Genomic DNA, 24,194 nt, shown 5'->3' with positions numbered 1-24,194 from the left:
GTATACCCACGATATATATTTTTTTAAATAATGTAGTAAATGTTCAAAAAGTAATAAAAATAATTGATTTAAATCAATAAGATTTGTTTTATAATTTTTCTTGTTAATAACTCGTCCTTATTAATTAATTAATTTCAAAATTTCGAAAGAAAAATAAAAAATTGTCGGGTTGTGGTCCCGTGGGTAGTGTCGCGAGGGTTTATGGATTCAAACCCACTCTACCACAATTTAATACCTTTTTTAATAATGAGACGCTTAGGCTCACATAAATAGCATAAAATTGAAATATTTAAAAAAATAATTGAATAAAAAATTTAACTAAAAAAAAACCTAAATTCCCTTACCTTTTTATTGAACTGAATCTTTCATAAGCTCACTGGTATTGTTTCATCAATTACAGATCCATTAATTTAAATTTAACTACCACGCTTTTCAGAATCAATAATTCACTAAACTATTGTCACTTTAAATACAAGTATATTAAATTACAAACGTAAATCTCAGTTACTGTGACCGTTTGATTAGGTTTTCAATAATGAATGGCACTATATGGTGACACATGGTAGAATGGTAGACGTGAGAAGCATGGATCGTTACTAACTTATTAATGTTTACGTTCATCAGCCATCTTGTTTGTGCTACAGTTAGTTGGACATGAAATTATAACGGGAAGGCTTTTAACTGGGTTAAAAAGGAGCCTACTTGATCTAGTTTGCAACATTAAACAAACACACGTAATGTTATGCGGGATACGTACTCGTATTTACCATAATTATTATGAAATTTAATATATTCCGGTTGAATAAGTTACGTTAGTGATACATTATTCATATAATGTATCACTATACCGTTATAGGCTAGTTTAAGTGCACTTTACACACGTGTAACATTCACCAATTCTACCCATTATTGATCATTCAAATACATATATCTAAATATAGCACTCAATGGACTGAAAATTGAATTATTATAATGTTAAAAACAAATTTGGGTAATTTATATAACGCTAATAAAAAATACCACCTCAAGGGCGCTTCACTATGAATGTATTTGGGAAAAGAAGATAGGGGAAACGATTATGAAAACAAATATGTTTTTTTCTATACAGTGGGCTTAAAATGTTTTTATATATTTATTCATTTATTTGAAATTCAAATGTTAACATTTTAAATGTGTCCAAATATTTGTTCACAAAATCTAAAATATTCAAATCTTAAGTTGAAGTGTTCAGGCCTCTAAAGATTAATATGACATTATTTAAAATACATTGGAAAAATAAGAAATAATTTAAAATATATTTAAAAAAAATACAGTATGCTTAGAGTTGAATGAAGTAAAATTAAAGATATGTGAATATATACGTACGAACATATTAATGTACGTTTAAACATACAAAAATAAATCATATACTACACACTGCAACAAATCAAAGAAGTCTCAATGATCTTATCTACTGGATTTACACAATGATGTACTTAAAAATAAATTAATCGTTTATTTATGATGTGCACTAGATAGGTAATATTGCCCAAATCAACCCCACACCATGTGTGGTAGCTAAACGTCCAAATTACTACACCACGAAGTTTGAATATGATACATCTTTTTGATTTATGTTTTAATTTTCAAATAAAACACAGATTTTTTGAGTCTACTAAGTTGTATTTTATTAACAAAAACATATAAAAAATTAATATTGTGACAATTGTTTTGCATAGTTATGGCATTTCCAAATGACATTCGTTTGAAAATGCCATAACTAGACGAAACAATTGTCACAGTATTATTTTTTATGTGTTTTTGTTAATAAAATATAATTTAATAGACTCCAAAAATCTGTGTTTGATTTAAAACTTAATACATAAAATAAAATGGAGTTCTACAAATTAAACGCCAAATCAATAAATATATCTTTTTGACCCTGATATCTTAATCAAAATAATTTAATTAACAGATAATTTTATTTTTATAATCCTTTAAATATTATATATAAATAATATAATAAAATAACTTTTGCATTTTAGTCACTTTTATATATATGAAATAAAGTCTATGTGTGTTTTTTTTACTTTTAATGATCTCTTCCGTACAAAGTTGTTCCGTGCATGTGGCTCCATTGAGAAGCCAAGTGCCTTAGAAAATTAAAAGTTTTCCCTGTGAGTACATTAGACGCAGTACCCCTGAGCTTTAAATCACTTCCCGAGCAGAATTATCACTTCACTTCTTGATGCCAACGTTTGCTTTTTCCGTATTCTCTTTCGCTCGTATATTTCCTCTTAAAAACTAAACTTGTCTTATTCTTTTTTGACACCTCGATATAGATCAAGAAGAATATGGAAGTCTGGACATTTACGGGGCTTGCAACCGTCATAGGCTGGTTTTAGTGATCACATAATAATTTTCATTTTTTTTTTTATATGTAATTTTTACATGGAACTGGAACATAAAACATTTTTTTATTCCAGTGACGAAAAATAATTTTTTACATGTAAGCATTGTTTATTATAAAAAACGAAAAATTTAATTTTAATGAACTTATTTCTTTTTCCATTTTGAGTGTGTCCAAATACTTATTCACAAATCTGGATTATCTCCAACTATAGGAGTTATTTTCCAAATGATTTTTTAACATCTCATCACTTATTCACAAATCTGGATTATCTCCAACTATAGGAGTTATTTTTCAAATTATTTTTTAACATCTCATCAAAGATGAATAACGATATGGAAGTCTGGGCATTTACGGTGCTGACGACCGTTATAGGTTAGTTTAAGTGCACTTTACACACGTGTAACATTCACCAATTCTACCCATTATTGACAACCACACTACTCAAATTCTTAGAAGTTCTATATATGTATGTTTATATGAAACAATTAAGAAACCTTGTTCTTGAATCACTAGAACTTCAGTAGAGAAATCTTTTAATTAGAATCAGGCCCCGTAAATGCACGGACTTCCATATTCTTCTTCATCTTTGACGAGATGTTAAAAAATAACATGAACTAATTTCTCGCTTTTATATTTATTTAAAATATCTAATACAGGGCATGTAGGTGTTACGAATGTCCATATGTAGCTCTGTAACAGTTTATTTTCCTAAATATCGTGACAAATAATAGTTACCAGTTGCATAAAAGAAGAGCAGAAGGATGCCATAACGGTGACCGACATTTTTAGTACTGTCATCCGTGAAAATTTGAAGAGTAAACTTTGAATCAATTATGCAGAGGTTTAGCGCTATAACTGGGTCAAGCAGCAGTTGCTACTGTCACACGACACTTTATCTTTCCTTCATAACATCTTAGTTGTCCTCTTACTATGAAAAGTGAATCACTACTGAGGGTTGAGTGAAAAAAATATTACAAAAATGTATATAGTTTTTATTTTATATGTAAAAAACAACGCGTAACTCGAACACTGTTAACTTAAAAGTCACGTAAACCAATATTCTACATAGATGAAATAGCGTTACGTGATATAATATTCTTTATAAAGCGAAATGCGAGAAACAATATATGGTAGAAATACCCTAAATGAAAATATATGGTAAATGAAAACATACCCTAAAACAAAATTCGTAATTTTGTAAGATTACAAATAATATTGCATGTAGAACACACATTTTCAACGTTATAATCAAAATAATTCAAATATAATTAAATTTAGTTGTAAATTTGTAGTTAAGTATCTCAAATCAGTATTTTTTAAAGTCATTTTTTATGGATTAGTATTTCAACAGTTTTTTTTTGTATAATTAATAGAAGTATTGAAAATATCAAATATGGCCCGCTGTCACGTTTTTCCTTATAACGTATTTATTTGTATAATTATTATTTGTGTGTTGATTTATCAATCTAAAAGTGAAGAACCGAAAAGACGGCAAAAGCGATACCTGCGATTTTTGGATAAATCAAAATACTTCGTAAGTATTCTTAAATTATTTCATTTTTCGTAATCTTATAAAGGTTTGGTATTTTATATGATGTATATTTAACTAGAAAACTTTATGACTTTGTTATTTGGTCTCTTTTGCATTACAAGACACGTTTTTCATATTAAAGTAATATATAAAAGCGTGTTATACCTTCGTATAACGTATGCATTATATTCACATGTAATAATCTCATATCATAACGGTGCTTTAAACCGTAAATAACCAATATTAATATAACTTAAATAAAAAATATAAACTTACTTTTTGTCGAAAGTAACCTACTTATATAGAACAAAATATACTGTTTGTTATTCAAAAATACAATTATTACAAATCTCTTCAAAAGTGAATTTTATATCTGTATACCCTTTAATCATTCAAATTTGAATTTATGAATATGATTTATGCTTATTCACTTGAGGCAATGTTAATTGAAACGTGAAAAATCCTTAATTTGAGTATGGCAAAAGGTTTTAGGTAAATAGTAGATGGGGTAGTTCTGCAAGCATTTATAAATACGAATATATAATATATTAACAGAGAAAAATTAAATAAAGTGTTAAAATTATATATCTGTAAATGATAAAATAGTATTCTCTTTTCTTTTGTTAAGAAAATAAAATTTTGTTTTGTTTTCAGATTCGTCTAAACACAAAACATAATATGGTACCGGAATTTCGAATATTTGCCCAAGCAACAGGTTTCAGAGTAAATTTTGATGAACCTAAAAAACTAAGAAAGAGTCACCGCCATCGTATTGTGAGAAAAGATTTGTATCAAAACTTGGAACAACTTATATTACAGTAAGACATCTTTCATAACACACATTTATTTCTTGTCACTCTACTGATATACACTTTTCAAAATACCATACATCAAAGATTCACATTTTAAAATAATGTACATGTTTACCAAAAAAATAGTAAAAACAAAAATATATTTAAGAAATATTATCGTAAAATATTTTTGGATGTGTGGAAAACATGTTTTCTATGACACTTAAATTTGCATGTACATTACAGTCATGCCAGTTACAATATACGTAGGTACATACGTAAAAGAAGAAAACTCTCAAAAATTACAAACAAAATTTAAATTTAAATGAAATAGACCCTGATAATCAGCGTAACAATCATCTACCTCACAGCGTTGCCAACATGCAATACTTTGTAAGCTTTTGTATTTGTTTTTTAGTCAGTACAATATTAAAGTGACTTCTGTGAAGCTTACTTCAGAAATTATTGGTAAAAATGAATAAAACCTATGAAGTCTGAAATTCGCGGTTCATTTAGAATCGAAAACATCTGAGAGTTACTATTATAATAAATAATAAAATAAATAAATATTTGTTTTAGGCATGGATTTGATGGCAGAGCTTGCGTTTTGAAGTCTCTATGTGAAGCTTCAAGACTCGTCACCCCTCAAAGTGGAATTCTTTTAAAACTATTTAAGAAAATGTTCACGTAAGTACATGTTTTCAAATTATTACTTTTTTCATATTAAAGCTTTTTTAACGCCCTCACTAGTAAAATCATTCGATTCTATTACACCCAGGCTTCCGCGAATGCCTGAACTTTTTAAAATCATTATCATCTTCTCTTTGAAGGACACGCCAGCTGAGCATCTAAACATTCGCATTTCAACAGTTTTTAGTTGCCTGGAGTAGGTATTTGTGTTACATTCGGTATTCCTAAATAATGAAGTACATACATATTTTATTTATTGTTTCGGCATTAACTTTGTGGTAAGACATGTTACACCTTGTTCCATATAAAGGCCAAATTCTGAATTATCTTGAAAATTTAGAAATCCAAAAAAACCTGAATTCTAATAATAATTTATTAAATAATATATTGTTTTAAAATTCTTCACCATTGCTTTCCATTTTTCCTTTGTTTTCAAACTCCGTCCCTTGACTAACCCCTTCCCCTTACTTTCCCCTCTCCTTATTTATAGAACAATTTTATATTTTAGTTATTATACAGACCTGAATAATGGATATATATATATATATATATATATAAATATATATATATATATATATATATATATATATATATATATATATATATATATATATATATATATATATATATATATATATATATATCAAATATATGTAAAAGCTCAATTAGGGAGTTCATATTTAAAATAAAATATAAAAAAAAAACAGTGGTCGATTTTTTACGAAAACTTGTTTTTTTCCATGGGATAATTGCGTGGGGAATTTGTAGGGAGTCGGGACTTTGTTATCCCCAATTTGGGGAAATCGACCTAAATTTTTGGGGAATTCTGAAAATTGGCATTGGCAACGCTGTATGTTATACTCTGTGAATCATTCACCAATTCGCCATATCACCAAAAATGATCATCAAAATGATGTTTGGAATAACTTCATTAATAATAAAGAGTTATTTTTCTTTACAGAATACCCGAAGGCGATGATGTTAACTATCCTTACCTGAATTCAGAACAGTGCGATGTTCTGGATGGACACTGTCCGCTATCTCTTTTGCATCTTTCTAAATATACAGATGACTGAATATATTACCAGAAAAAATGTTGGGAAATGTCATGACAAGAAACACACATTCTCTTAATTTATTAATATCAGGAAATGCCCAAGAAATATTTAAAAATGCTTTTTTTCCTATTCTTGTTTAATTTTATGAAATACAGCTTATTCCGTTTTTATGAAAAATAGAAAAAAAATAAAAAACGAAAGTTATTATTAAATGTATTTTTTATTGAATTAGGTTTTATTTCAGCCTCTCAGAGTAAACTGATGTAAACATATAGCTTTACTAACAGTCCACAACGGAGTCCTGGTTCCGGCCCTAATATATGGAAGTGTAGCATGGAGTTGGTAAAATTAGGATGAAAGCAGAGTGAATGCGGTCGAAATGTGATCCCTTAGACGAATGTAAGGCAAAACAATATGACAGATTCTCGAATGGCGAAATCAGGAAATATGGAAGGCTTACATGAGTATTGGTGATGAAAAATGAAAAAAGGCGTATTGTGATAGTTTGGGTATGAGAAATGAAGAAAAGAAAGAACAGTTAAAAAATATTGGGTAAATGTAGTTGGAAACAGAAGCAGAGCGAGACAAAGAAAAACTTGGCACTATCGAGTATTTCAAATACTTAAATGTATTTAATGTGTGTAAGTTAGAAGCCAGAATAATCAGCAGATTTGTACGAGGTGATGCATGAATGTGGAAGAGGCAAAGATTATATGCAAAGGCTGTGATTCTATTCTCTCTGACTCTTTTAAAAAAAAATATTCTTCTTCTTTTTCATCTTGTTGTAAGCTTTGTGGCCTATTTTTAAGAGGAATTAGCCTCTGGCGATGTCGATTCTCAGCTATCGACCCATCTATTTGGATTTCTGTCTACCATGGGGTTGGCTGTACAGTGCGATGTGGAAGAGTCTGGATGGTTCCATTCTCCTCACATGCTCATACTCGTTTAATTAAATTAATATTCTCTTTACGTATATTATGATGGATACCTTGGCATCATTTTTTTAACGGGCTGATACTGTTAAGTTTTAAAGATGTACTGAATATTCATAATTTTTTCATTAATACTTTAGTGCAAAAGCGTCCGTAAAACTTCTGCAAAGCAGTATCAAATACTAAAATCTAACCCTTGACCTTCGTATTTACTTCCATGATCGACGCCAGTTTTAGAAACTAAATAAATTTTCAAGAATCAAAGAAGAAACTCTCATCAATCTTCATATGGAGCTTACTCGAAAATAATGGGAGAATTTCAAAGTTTAGAAAAACTTTATTATGTTATTTTACATAAGAAAAGAAATTATATCGAATAAGCCATGGCCGATGGGGCACTTTGGATAAAGCGATTTGCAATCGTATAACTGCTCGCCCGCCAACCTTGCTGCTGCGTAGTCGTCGTTTCCCATTGAGCTTTCGAAATTTTCTTCCAATTTTTCTTTGACTGGAGGTCTGAAATAAATACGTTTCAAACTTTTAATATAAATTAACAAGAATTTCAATAAATTTATTTTAGACGCATCTTTGTATATTTTAGAGACATGTTTGAATTTCTAGAAGTATTTTTTTGTTAGTTATTTTACAAAAATTTTACACACACACACACACGTTTTAACCGGTTTATATATAACGATAGGTATGGCTATATGCAGTATAAAATTGTTATTAATTTTTCATTTCGATCATGATTCATCACATATAAAAGTAAATTAAATAATATATTTTTTTTTTCAAAAATCAAAATTTTGAGTGTGTCCGAATACTTGTTCACAAATCTGGATTATCTCCAATTATAGGAGTTATTTTACATATTATTTTTGACATCTCATCAAAGATAAAGAATAATATGGAAGTCGGTCGTCAGCCTCGTAAATGCCTTCCATATTCTTCTTCATCTTTGATGAGATGTCAAAAATAATATGTTAATTAAAATCTCTCTTTTTTTAAATAAATTCAGCAGTTTTATGAAAATTATGCAAAAAAAATAATACAAAACTACTTAAAACTTACACTGTTAGATGTTTTGCGTTAAAATTTTGGAAATTGCAATGAAAAGATATAGTATACGGAAAAATACAAGTACATTTTTTGTGTGGAAAACAAGTTTGTTTTTAACTACTTTTTGTGGTGGTAAAAAACAAAGTTGTTTTATTTTATAAAGCTTATAAAATGTGCCACAAAGCATCTGCAAAAAATATTCAAACACATTTTTTTACATTGATCTCACTTGTATGACCTTTTTGGAACTCAATAAAAAAGCAAGAATTATATTTTTGTGAAAAAATTCTGAAATTGAATAGTCCAAATTTTCTGTATTTTTCCCGACAATACAAGAGATGTTACTATCACGCCCACATATATTTTTTTTCACAAAATATGTATCAAATAGGAAAAAATCGTTTTATTCCTAAAAATAGGTTTTGGTCTATTCAAAAAATAGTAAACAGGATAATATTTACACATTATTGCTAGACTTTGCATTATCCATTCAGATTCTTTGTTGATTTTCTCAATTCTACTGCTTTTGGTAGATTCAGCCCTTGAAGGAAACAATTTTATTTCTCCGTTTACAATAAATCATATTTTTTACGATATTTTTCTAACATTCGAATCCTTTATCCTTACGAAACCATATGACATATGTTTTTAATATTCAGAAGCCAATAAATAAATACAAGCATACAATTTCCAACCCATTTCAGTAGAAAAAATACAATATTACATATATGTAGTTTCTTTAAAAATAACTATTTTTAAATAGCGTCAAAAAAGTAGTAAGTACTTGTATACCTGTATGGGTATTGTTTTATATATAACACATGTACAAAGATCTTTTTATAAATCCTAACCCTTATCTACACCTAATGGTGCATAGAGCACTTCATCGTATAGACAAAATAGGCAATTTTATCTTGATCGTTACTTATGTACATGAAGGCAAGGTGATCACTTCTGCGCTTCCGGAACCAGTCCAGGGTAATATTGAATAAATATTACAGTGAAAAATCACTTAAATTTATTTCATCCCCCCACACACTGGGAATTGAATCCGAAACCTCCAGTACGGTAGCCGTACGTGCTGACCGTTACACAACGGTGACGAACAAATAAGAAATATGTTGTAAATATTTTAAATTGGTAAATAACTTAAGGTAATTTAAAATTCTGAAAAAAAATGAAAGCTAAGGGAACGCTGTCAAAATGCGCTCTGACAGAATAAAAACGAAGATATAAGAAGATATGACTAGATTAATAAATGTGAAGGAAGCTAGGAGTGTATATTAGGCCAGAAGAGTGTGACGTTCCATCCTCTGTGCCTACCCCTGCGGGGAAATGGCGTGATGGTAAAAGTAACAGTAAGATTCTGAAAATACTTAAATTTACATTTTTATTTATTTATTATATGACATCATTGGGTTCATAAAAAAGAATAATAAATTTCAGAGCAGTTTTTTTATTTGAATAAGATTGAATTTATTTCACATAAATGCTGATATTACGCATTTGGCACAGAACGGACTTCTTTTATGGACGAAAATAAATCCAGTAATAAAAGGAACGAAGTTTCCAGAAAACATTATGCAACGATTTTTTTGCATCTTGTCATGTTCATATTTATCTTCTTTACAAGTCGCACACACTAACAACAGATATCTCGTTCGCTTCACTAATTACATAACATGTCTAACACATCGTTTTGCGACAGACAATTTAATATTAAGCTTATATTTCAATTTCTCGGTTGATTTTAAATTATGTTTAAGTATATACTCATGTATTTTAATACCTAATATATTTCAGAGCAGTTTTTTTTGTTTGAATAAGATTGAATTTATTTCACATTTGCTTTACGTACACGTGCGCGGCTTCATACTGTTTTTGGGTGATTCCATTAGTTGTTATTTTTGTCATTTTTATTATACTTGCTACGCAATGTATAATAAAAATAACATTTAGGTTTGTTTACGGAGTGTGTGGAAGGTTTTGGTGAGAGTATTTTAATGTTTTAGAATTTAATAAACCCTGATGGTGACAAGGTTCTTGTCGAAATCGGTAGGTTAAATTGTATTAACAAAAAAGTGGTAAAAACAAAGTTGTTTAATTTTATAAAGTTTATAAAATGTGCCACAAAGTATCTGCGGAAAACATTTAAGAAACCTAATATATTTTATTTTTATTGACGACATTAATATTTATATTATCCACTGACACTTCGTGATGGAATTGCCTTTTAATATATTATTAGATTAAAAACCATATTTTTAGCTTTTCCACTTTATTTTTAATTGACCAGTGACCGGGTTTCGTCGTTACCGACATCATCAGACGACATTAATAATTTTTCATTTAATATTTGTACTACAGGTTTGTAATATGTTTGTAACATTTGTAACATTTGAACTTAGTTCAATTTATTTTATTAATCAATTAATGAAAATTAATTTATTTAATAACAGGTAAATTTTGAAATCCGGTCAGTTTCGTCAAATGGTTTTATTAAATATATTATTAAAATTATTTAGTAAAACATTTGTGTACTTTTTATACCTGATGCATTGGGCATTGCATTACATCGTGATAGTGTTATTGTGATCTTCGATTGCCGTAAATTAAGATAATCAGTCCTGCGCTTCTTATACCACTCCGGATATTAAATCAATATGTTAGTGAAAAATACCCATATTTATTTGACCCCCCAGCCTTAGAAATCGAACCCGTGACCTTCATGATACTCATGATACACAAAGGCGTTTTTTTGTACTACGTAGGGAATCTCTGTAGACTGGAATATTTAAATGTTAATAGTTTTTAAACATATTTAAATGTGACTTTATAAATATATATATATATATATATATATATATATATATATATATATATATATATATATATATATATATATATATATATATATATATATATATATATATATATATATATATATATATATATATATATATATATATATATATATATATATATATATATATATATATATATATATATATATATATATATATATATATATATATATATATATATATATATATATATATATATATATATATATATATATATATATATATATATATTTATATATATATTTATATATATATGTATATATATATATATATATATATATATATATGTATATATATATATATATATATATATATATATATATATATATATATATATATATATATATATATATATATATATATATATATATATTATATTTATATATACATATATATATCTTTTATATAAAAAAGGAAGTGTTTTTTTTTTAATACAGCAAATGATAAATGTACGTATAAATATTATTATTTCTTTAAATCCATTATGACTTGTTTCCATGTATTCCGCATACGGTGGTCGAAAATGATGCGGAATGCGAAACATGTGTCTCAATAGCTTTTAAGAAAAAGTGGTATTTAGCCAAGTAAAACTTGTAAATTTGTTTTGGATACGATCACCGTCTTCAATATCACCATACATCTGCTTATAAAAGTCTTGAGGGAAAAACTTGAATGAAATTGTTAGATTTAAAAATATATTACGTAAGTAAAAGTTGAAACAGCTCTCCAATCAGTCCATTATGGTATACCGGAGATTCAGCAGCCTCGCATATTGTTCTCAGGAGACATTCTTTGCCGTTAACTCCATATCTGAAACCACCATTAAATGTACAGGGTGAATCAAATCAAATTTCCCACCCTATTTTCAAAGAACGAAATATGAAAGGAAAGTAATAAAAATAACACTTAAAAAGTACATATGTTTTATATACAATATGTAGTATGTGTATATGTTCATATATATCACTAACTCCTTTCAAGAACGTTATAAATCAAAAACCTTTTTTTGTTTTTCAAAAAATGTTTTTAGAATGCCCAAAAAAAGTACTATATCCCAGCAAAAGAGGCATATTTTTAACATAATATTTACCCGCTACAGGGCATAAAATTTTGTTTTTGCATTTTGAAGAAAAGGTTTTGTTTAATTGTTTTTTTTAAATATATTCAATATTTTTCAAATTGATAAAAAACCTTCAGGTTTAAGCTTAAAAGATGTGTTGCACAGTAAAAAGTTCGATAAATAGGTTGATATTTATTTTTAATAGTGTGTGTATTTTTTTTAAACTTAAAACACGTTCTCCTGAAAAATCTAGTTTTTTATTTATTTATGACGTTCTTGAAAGGAGTGAGCGATATGTGTTTACCTACACATATTTATCAAACATTTGGTATGTATAATACAAATGGGTATTTACATGGCCTACGACCTGTGATAAGCTAGTTAAGCAATCATTTTATATACGTGTAACATTCAACATTGAACCCATGATTGAAAATCATAATCTTATTTTTTTTAAAGTCTATGTTGATGGAGATACCCAAATTTGTGAACAAGAATTAGGACATACTTAAAATATTTTGAAATTTTCAATTAATAATAGATATTATCAAAAAACAAGACTCCATAAGATGAAGCCCTAAAATTTTAAGATGGAGACCTTTGAAAAACAGGCGTTGAAAGACCTCAAAAAAGATGGTCCGATGACATAGCCAGTGCGGGGGGTAAAAACTGGCAGCAAGCAGCAACCGACCAAAAATAAGTTTGCGTAAGAGGCCTATTTCTAGTTGTGGAGGATAGAGGGCTAAAGAAAAGGAAAAAGAAAATTACCACAAAGTGACTGACAAATCAATCAATAATATATTTTTAATATTTTTTTATGAATTATTATTTTCCACCTTTCATAACTTTCAATTATTGGTTTAAGTCAAAACTGCTTCAATTGAGTTTTTACCCGTCCAAAACTCTCAATGTTTTGATGTAACGAGTTGTTACAACTTGAAAGTTCTATTTATTTTCAATGTCTTGAGTAAGCTTTTTAAAAAGCTTTACCCTGAATCTCGCCAGAACCTAACAAGTTTCCGTAGAGTATATCTTGTTATAGTTTTCATTGTGTGCTTCAGGTACAAAAATTTAATTTTTCGGTTCATTTGGTTCTGCGATGTGCAGTCGTGAAAAATTGTTTGGATTTTTTCGCCGAATGAGCTGAGTCAACAGGAAAAATTTACATTTTCAGCAATTTTCGGAACAGGCTCTGTAAACAGGGCCTCCGTGGGAAATGTTGAACTCTTCAATTTCAAACAAACATTGCCGAAGCTTGTAAAATCAGAACAAAAATTGATATTACACAACCGGGGAAAATATCACTCTTTCTCTAATGTAATATTCGATTGTACAATAAATATCGTCAACAACTTTAAAAAATATATACTTTTACTTTAGAAAGTATTGGTATCTTATGAATTGAAAACAGACTTATAGTAAATTTCTTAAATAACTACGTTTCAGTAATTAGCTGCTACTTTTTTTTCATAGTCTTGCTCAACGTTTCGCATCATGGTCTCTAGGGATGTAAGATGCTAGATGCGCAATTCGTATCAATTCCTTGGGGTCAAGTTTTTGGTGGATTTAAAAAAGTCTATACAAACAAAACATTAAGATGCTATAACAATTATTAAAATAATATTTTGGAATTTTCAATTTTCTTGGAATAAAATTCAATACTGAACAAAGAAAAATAGATAAATTAAATAAGCCCTTTAGGTTTTTTACAATCACCAGTCAATTTAGAAAAAAACTGAAAGTAAAACTAGGGAAAACGCGTTTCAAAGTTTTCAAAAACAAGGCGAGCGCTTGTGTATCTGGCTCGATGCTCGCCTGTTTTCAGCTTTATGTTCTTGAAAATATTAAGCATTGCGCTCTGTGACTTTGTTAATATAACTAACGACTAACTTACCACCACGCCACTTCCTAACAGGGGCAGGCAGAGAAAATTTGTAAATACATTTTTAGATACTTATCTATCGATTTAAGCAATAAAAAAAGGTTTTTTGGACATTCTGAATCAGGACACACCCCTAGAGCAGCGCTTAAAGAAGTCCCATTAAGTCCTTTATTTGGTCAGTCCATCTTATAGAATACCGCTCTGTTCCCTTAAACTCTTACTGTAACTACCAGCATCTTACCGAGACTCTTCGTTTCTTCTGGCAGTATGCCAAAAAATAGCAAGAATTTTTTTTCATCACGCTGTAAAAGGGTTACTAATAATTTCTAAGGGTAGAGATGTTAGTGGGTCGTACAAACCAAAGAGGATTCATTAAAAAAATGTCAACATAAACATTTTATTTTTATGTAAAAATATTATTGTGTAATTTTTAGTTTTTACTTAATCGTTCAAATATAATTAAAAATTAATATAAAAGAGGAAAAATGTATCGAAAATGAAGATGCACATATAAGTATGTTAACAATTATCTGAGAGAAGTAACTGATGAATAAATATGGTATTATTAAGGACTTGTAATTTGAATTTTTAACACCGGTTTTTTCAATCAGTTGACGAATAAAAACAATGATAATAACATCAATTACCATATAACATGAGAATAATGATATTAAAATCGATTGTTTTGAGGAAAACTAAAAAAATATCCTTAGAAATCAAAAATGGGTTTGTTCGTGGCGAAATAATTTGAAAATAATAAGTAATTTTTATTGTGATTTTTTTTTAAACCGTCTTTGAATTGTTGTAAAAAATATCAAAAAAATTCAACATTACTTTGACGTATAATTTTGAACAAAATAACTTTTTTTTTAAATCCTTTGTTATGAAAACTCGATATATTTAATTATTACTTTTCAAAGTGTCGACGAGTTTCAAAGCAAACGGGTCTTTTTAATTACGTTTAAATTAGACATTTAGTGATATTATAACAAAGTAATTTTTTAGCCTACTGAAAGAAAACTTTGAAGCTAGTGCTTCAAATATTAATAACAAATATTATATAGTTTTTTTGTGAATTTTACATACACTCTCTCGAATGAAAATTATATTTTTTACAATTTGTGTTTTTTAACACTTTCATTTAAATTAATCATTATTTGATTTGCTCATCAGAGATGTTCTGGGATTGGTTTTCTATATCAAAGGACTTTTATTATATCGAAGCCTTAAAAAAATACATAAAATAAAATTGTTTTTTAGCCATATAAAATTCACGAATTATTTTGCTAAATTTATTCAACCGTTAATTTTTCAACTGGGATACACTGGTAAAAAAATAAAACTTTAATACCCATCCATAGTCCCCTCGACAGCCGTATAAAACGTGTTCCTATCTTCTTGTTCCACATTTCTTTTCCTTCTAGCGGCTTGCTCCACAAAGGAGTAGTACTGAGTAAAAAAGGAAATATTTGGAGGCACGGCATACTGGTATTGGAAGTTCAACGCAAAAATTAAGTTAATGTTGACTGGGTTTTTAATTGGCAACGCGAAGCCAAGAAGCAACTGAAACATAAGAAAAAGAGTTTTTTTTTTAATAACATCAAAAATCATATCTGCTTTCCTTTTAAAAGAGTAATATTTGTGTTTTTTTACATGCACAAATATTTCTATTTCAAACTGTATATGAAGCTTAATCAGCCCATAATTAAAAATAGTTTTTAGAACTGGAGTTTAATTGGCAAAACGAGGCTAAAACAAACGAAAAAATAAATAGGTTTTTATTTTAAGTAATGTATACTTGTAGTATATGATATGCAAATTTTTTGAACCGTAATTTATTTTAATTAAGAGAAATATTTTTGTTTTCATTATATTTACTAATATTTCATGTTCACACTATTTTTATCCCTATTGTATCGATTATGCTGGGTTTTGGTCCATAGGGCACTGCATCATATAGATGCAGAGTTATCACTCCTGCGCTTCAGGGACCAGTCCAGCGTAATATCAGATAAAGATGAGAGTGTAAAATCACTCATATTTATATTCAACCCCCCCTAGGAATCAAACCCGGGACCTTCATCACGGTAGCTTAACACACTAACCATTACACCATGGAGGCGGTGTACATGTATATTTATATTTAAATTTATATACGTATATATATATATATATATATATATATATATATATATATATATATATATATATATATATTTATATATATATATATATATATATAATATGTATATATATACATATATATATATATATATATATATATATATATATATATATATATATATATATATATATATATATATATAAATATATAAATATACAAATATATAATATACTGTTTAATATGTTAAAAAATAAATATGGAATTATGTAAATTTATTGGTGAAAAAACAGTGAGGTGGACAATAAAATACGAGCAACATGAAATTATATCTAAGACTGAAAGTCGAATTTTAATTTATCTTCTCGATTTTAAATTACGACTGAGATACTTTTCAATTTGCTTTGTTGCCTGAGCCAACACGAGTCCTTTTGTGTATAAAGTGTATACCAAATATTTTTCCATTTCCAAACTCATTTATGTATTTACGAAATTCGTATCTCGCTGGAATCCCACAAATTCATCGAGTTTAGTTTGTTATTCGTAATTAATTTACAAAATACCTCGGCAAATATGTAAGCGGAGAAAGAAAATTACATTAAGTAAATTAAGAAAATTATATCAATCAACGCAACATCGTAAACAATCATTCTCTTTTCTCTTTTGGGGAAATGTTTCTACATTGTTTAGTGCAAAGCATTTCTGGTAAATACCGAAATGTTTCATTTATTTGAATTGGTTTTATGTTTTATGCCGATTCATTTATTCCGTTCGGAAGCGAAGCGGAGTTTGGAGAAACTTTTATTGGGTTTTCCGAGATCTTACCCATCTCTTGGTAATTAAGTGGCCTTTCTTACTTCGGCCTACTTATGGTGATCAGTCTAACGTTATTATGGGATAATACTAAAGGGTCGACTTTTAAAAGTAGGTACTTTAATAAAGATTTTTAAACGTGTAAAATTTCCTATTTACACGTTTATTATAATTCACGCAACACCATATAAAAAACTTATAAAAATTATAAAAATAGAAAAATTACAAAAACAGAAAAGAATAAAAATATATAAAAATAAAAATAAATATTACATTTCTTTGTTTTAAATAAATTCAGTTTATCAAAAATTTACAAAAAACACCAACACTTTAAAACAACACATTAACCAGTTTATGCAAATTTGGTACAAAATCACTTTCATCCCTTGAGATATCGAGAATAATGTGAAATATTTCTGTGCAAATTGATAGATTTACCAAATAAAAATAAAAATTGAGGTATCGTTTTTTATGTTTTTTTTTGTGATTTTAATGTATGAAGCCATGCAACCGGTCAAATTACGTTGATTTTTAAAAAAAACTCGTTACGCGATGTTAGTAGGAAATTTTTGAAGGAACTGTTACATATTGTTAAATGAATGTTTGACTTTTTTTCATGAAAGAACGCGTGAAAACTGAACTTGATGTATTTTAATTTCATCATATTTTTATATACATATATTGAAAAATCACTAATATTTATTTTCACCCCCATGGGAGTTGAGCCCTGGGCCTCCAGCACGGTATCTAAACGCGCTTACCATAACACTACGGAGGCGGACAACAATAGAACCCGGAACCTCCAGTAAGGTAGCCCAGCCTGAACGGAAAACTTCTTTTCGTACAGATAATATAAAATATAGGTACATGGCAATGGCAGGCTTATTGCTGAGAAGTAATAACCTCCAACCAACCAAACATTAATATTTATTAATAATAATTCAATAAAACTTTGTCTTACACTCTCCTTATTATTTATGGTTCACTTTTGTGTAAAAATTGAACGATGAATGATAAGGATAGTGTTACATTACCATACCACAAAGTTAACAATGCTTTTAATATATTTACAAAATATGACTAATTTGATAAAAAAAAATACTTATTTTCATAATTCATTGATAAAGACATAGAAAGGAGAGTGAATGCTGGGAACAAAGTGAATGGTGCACTGAAATCAGTTATAGCAAATAAAAACCTATCAGCGGAAGCTAAACTGGCAGTGCACAACGGAGTCCTGGTTCCAACTCTAATGTATGGAAGTGAAACATGGAGTTGGCAAACGAAGGATGAAAGTAGACTGAATGCAGTCGAAATGCGATCTCTCAGAAGAATGTGTAACAAAACGATGTATGATAGATGTGCGAATAGTGAAATAAGGAAGGAATGCAAAGCTGAGATAAGCATTATCGATAAAATTAAGAAAGGTGTGTTGAGATGGTTTGGACATGTAGAACGAATGAGTGAGGAAAGAACGGTAAAACAAATTTATGAGGCGAATGTTAGCGGGAAAAGAAGCAGAGGAAGACCGAGAAAAAATGGCACGATCAGGTATGCCAAATACTTGAAAGTGGTCAGGTTAGGAGTCGTAACAATCGGCGGGTATGTATGAGGAGATGCATGAACGTGGAAGAGGCGAAGAATGTTTGCAAGGACAGAGTGGTGTGGCGCTCTATTCTCTCTGCCTACCCCTGCGGGGAAGCGGCGTGATGGTTAGTTAGTTAGTTAGTTATAATGATTATAACAGTTTACACAAAAATGTAAAACCAGGATTATAAGTCGTATTATTAAGATAGGTAAGATTTTTTTAAAGGGAACAAAGTGGGAAGAAGAAAATTAGTGGCAGTTAGTGTGAATATAAAGTACCTTCGAAGTCCCTCCTTCGGGAAACATTAGTGGGAGATTTCTCTTGTGTCTTTCGTGGTACTCGCTAGCATTATCCATTAGTTGGCGGTGAGCAAGGGTGGTCACCCCGTGAAGGTCGCTGACTCCGAGCATTATCAGACATAAAAAGGTTATGGAGATCGTGAGGAGGAAGATCCTGTAACAGTTAAGGTAAAGGTATTACGGATATCCATGGATATTCCTTTGAAAAATATTTTTTTTAATTTTGTCATATTGTATCTTTTTTAAAGTCTGCAGGTAGGATAGTAAGGAAAGGGAATGTAAATGTGATAAGTACGTCACCTACATCAATTGCAAACAAATATTTATAGAATTTATTTTATACTTGGCGGAATATATATTGAAATATACTTTCGTAATTAAAGCGAAGCTTAGTATTTCGAATTTTTCTGTTCATTTTTTTCTGTTCCATTTTGTCAAACATATATTCATACAACATCTCTCAGCGTGTTATTTTATATTGACGATTGATTTTTTTTTTATTTGAGACGCTTAATACATATGAGACGCTCTAATATATAAAACCTTTTTTCGTAATAAAAACACGCCGTCTGCCATTAACAATGATAAGTATTTCGTATTTTTCTGTTACGTTCAACAGATGGCGCTGCCATTGCGGTCAAACAAGTTTTTACCTTGATATTTAACAAATAAATTCAAGAATTACGTTTTTAAGTTTGCTGGATATTTGTGATATATTTTTCACATCTATCATCCCTATCCTTACTGCCCTACCTGCAAAAACCTCTAAAATAGAAGTACGTATATTTAACAGCAAGAACAGGATTGTTTTGCATTTCACAGGAGTTTGTTTCGTCGTTTTAATGGAAGGTTCTCTCTTTGTTAAACTTAATTAAAATTATAGTTTTAGTTCGATAATGATAATTCCTGGAACTCATCAAGGAAATCATCTAAAATTTCGTGCAATCCAGTGCTCCGGAAAATGGAAAATGGAAAATCGGACATACCATTACATTGACTTGCAAATTCTTTGGCAAACTTCGGATTCTCTCTGAAAATGGTACCAATAAAACGCGGGCAGAATTATACCCAAACTCCCATCCGAAACTTCTATCGCGCTTCTGTCAAAATAATATTTCTAATTACGTCTGACGTCATTTAGACTTAAGAAGGTGATTTGGCAATTAGAATTAATCAAAAATAAAAACTTTACAATTGCGATCAAGGTTATGATTAAATATACTCTGTCATCACTTGATTCCTATTTAGTTATTTATTGATTCGGCATCAACTTTGTGAAATGAAATATTCATATTTTTTTTTTTAAATTAAACACTTCAATAAACCATTTGATGAGTTTTATTTATATAAAAGACTAGTTTCGAAAACTTACAGATGTTTTCATGAAACATTGTTTCATTTTTTACCAGAAGATGAAAACATCTGTAAGTTTTCAAAAATAGTCGTATATTTAAATAAAATTCTATATATATATATATATATATATATATATATATATATATATATATATATATATATATATATATATATATATATATATATATATATATATATATATATATATATATATATATATATATATATATATATATATATATATATATATATATATATATATATATATATATGTATATATATATATATATAAATATAGATATATATATATATATATATATATATATATATATATATATATATATATATAATATATATATGTATATATATATATATATAAATATAGATATATATATATATATATATATATATATATATATATACATATATAAACATATATATATATATATATATATATATATATATATATATATATATATATATATATATATATATTTATATATATATATATATATATATATATATATATATATATATATATATATATATATATATATATATATATATATATATATATATATATATATATAATATATATATATATATATATATATATATATATATATATATATATATATATATATATATATATATATATATATATATATATATATATATATATATATATATATATATATATATATATATATATATATATATATATATATATATATATATATTTATATATATATATATATATATATATATATATATATATATATATATATATATATATATATATATATATATATATATATATATATATATATTTATATATATATATATATATATATGTATATACATATATATATTTATAAATATATATATATATATATATATATATATATATATATATATATATATATATATATATATATATATATATATATATATATATATATATATATATATATATATATATATATATATATATATATATATATATATATATATATATATATATATATATATATATATTTATATATATATATATATATATATATATATATATATATATATATATATATATATATATATATATATATATTCTTCTACTATTAGTATTACTCCTTCTACTACTACTACCGTCACACATGTTTTCTTCAAACTTCTTTCACTTCCATACATGAAGCCATCATATGGCGAATTCAGCAATTAAAGATAAGAAATTATAAATAATGAAAACTTGACAACTTCTTGGTTAAAAAAAATACTAATATTATTTTGATGGGCTTATTATAAAAATGACAAAAATAATACACTTAAAATAAACGATGTGACAATGATTTAAAAGTATCCATTACTGTCCATATTCCCACTGATATAAATTAAGAAACATATTCTACCTTCTCTTAATCGCTCAACGTCCCAACGACATAACTCAAATTAAATGTAACCTTCAACGGCGTTTGAAAATAATGCAAAATACATCAAAACACGTATGACAAAAGATTTTAAGAAAAAGTGGTATTTACCAAGAAAAAAATTAATTGAAATGAGTAAAAATGGATATATATATATATGGTAGTACGACATAGTAACTGCCGAATCGGTTAATGAAATGTTAGGAAAAGTCTAAAAACATACTCTATTGCCTGTGCCTTTTATTATAACCTAAAATAAAATGTATACCCACACACAGACCATGTCTTTGTGGGATCTTTTTTTGTATTAATACATATTTTTTTTGTACTTGTAATTTTATGATATATATGGTGAAATTCAAAAAGATTTAAAACTAAGAACAAAAAAATACCTGGACATGTTTAGTAATATTTCTCAATCCGTATAGCACTAACGTTCGTTCATAAGGGTGATATTGGTTCCGCCGGATGCGGACGTGTCAAATCACTACCCTGTGTACACACTATTTTACTTCACAGCCTCTCTCGCATAGCAGAGAGAAAAGTAAAAATAAAATATCCGAACAGTTGTTGTATTGTATCAGAAAATGGCAGCGTACTCGGTGTGTTTCGTCTCTAATTGGTGAAGTAAATCTTACACTGTATTGCCATATACTCGTGTCGCTATAACACGTATTTCGTGTCTTAGATGTCATTCAGCAGCACCACACATCACCCATTATTAACCTCATGACTTTCTGCATTCTTCGAGATTTTTTTTTTATTCATCGGTTGAATGATGGTTATTTGTTTCTTCTTGTAGATTCTGAGTTAGTGAATTTATGACAATTACTTAAAGCTTTTCATGTTTATTCGATGAAAAGTAAAGTTTATGAATAAAATTCTTAACATAATTTATATCGATTTGCGATTTTCTAGTTATACTTTGATTTTTTACTAATAGCTCCACATTATAAATCATCTTTAAATTTCTAAGTTTATTAACACTTTACCTTGTTTTCTACTTATTGTACTGTATGAATTTTACTATTTTTTACCTTTTTTATATAGATTACAAAATCTCGTCATTTACAAGTCTTACATATACATTGACTAATTAATAATATTACTTTATACAGTGTGCTACATGTATTTATTTTTTCGTGTTTGAACATCCATATTATTTGATGTGTCAGGAAACAAAACAGGTTCAATTTATATCTTAATTATATCTATAAGTATAATTCAGCATTTCGTCTAAAGATTTAATCAGTCTTAAAAATATATTTACAAAACATCTTTACACTTAATGGTTATAAAAATAGCTGTTGGGTTGTCCTTAAAATAGAGCCCGTCTCAACCACAACATTGGCATTCCTTTATTTCTACGACTTGTGCTAAATAATAGTCCTTTTACTTGTTAAATACACCACTCAGTCAAGTAGCTTTGTATGTAAAGGACACCCTCAATAATTGACGTAATATATTTCTGTTTGTGCAAAGGATTTATTATTTCCTCGCTAAACCTTTTGGCGCTACTTCTCATCAATATTCCGTTACCATAAACAGTAAAAGAAAACTTCAAAATCGATCGGAAAATGAGAGAAAACAAAAACAACGTTAACTGCTTTTAAAAAGTTTTTTTTACCTTTTTCTCAGGAAAACTAAATTAGAGTAATGGACTTTTTTATAGCGAAGTATTAGGTGATGGATGTTAAGAATATACATAGGAAAGGAACATTTCGAGATATGTTTATTTATCTTTTTTCATTCGTGAAAGCCATTTTGTTTTTCATGAAACTATTGTTGACTTTTTCACCAAATAATTTTAAACCCTTAAACTACGGCACATTCGTTAAATTTACGACGGGTATCCAATTCATAGGAAGCACCTAGGCAACACATATAAAGAGGGTAGTGACAACCAGCATGTATCTTAAATTTTTACTCATATTTTATTTTCGTATTTTTTATAAAATTAAAAAAAATGCACTTATTTATAAAAAGAAAAATGTAAACGTTTTTAGTAAAATGTAAGTTTTTCTTACCGTCGTAAATTTTACGAGTTCCGTATTATGGTACATTAAAACAAGTCCCGTAGTATATGGTCAACAAAAACGAAATTATTCAGAATTATTAAAGATGTGTCTTTGAAAATGTCAAGATTCCTATAAAAAATATTGTATGAAAAAAATCAAAGTTTAAAAATATTGTATTTTTATTTTTAATGAACATGAGCACGCACCATCCGAAAGTTTTCTTTTGATTATTCAGTATTTTGCAAACTTTCTAATTTAAAGTTGTAGTAAATAAATTAGTCGTTTAAATAGTAATTCCACAGAAAGCTTGTC

At 27.7% G+C, this 24,194-nt stretch overlaps 1 protein-coding gene across 1 annotated transcript; it reads right to left on the bottom strand.

Annotated features, from left to right (window-relative positions):
• Positions 1–7,744: 7,744 nt before the first annotated feature.
• On the bottom strand, positions 7,745–22,376 carry LOC148307176 (uncharacterized). The gene is made up of 5 exons (XM_088263833.1): positions 22,257–22,376; positions 19,064–19,238; positions 15,614–15,825; positions 12,023–12,130; positions 7,745–7,910 (listed from the first exon to the last, which is right to left on the bottom strand). The coding sequence occupies exons 1-5, from the start codon at positions 22,262–22,264 to the stop codon at positions 7,745–7,747; spliced, it is 669 nt and encodes a 222-aa protein (XP_088119959.1). The 5' UTR covers positions 22,265–22,376.
• Positions 22,377–24,194: the final 1,818 nt, after the last annotated feature.

The sequence above is a fragment of the Brachycentrus maculatus genome, unplaced genomic scaffold (assembly GCF_059751285.1).
Source record: "Brachycentrus maculatus isolate JH-2025_06_01 unplaced genomic scaffold, ASM5975128v1 h1tg000204l, whole genome shotgun sequence".
Lineage (NCBI taxonomy): Eukaryota > Metazoa > Arthropoda > Insecta > Trichoptera > Brachycentridae > Brachycentrus > Brachycentrus maculatus.
This window is presented reverse-complemented; position numbering and strand designations above follow the sequence as displayed.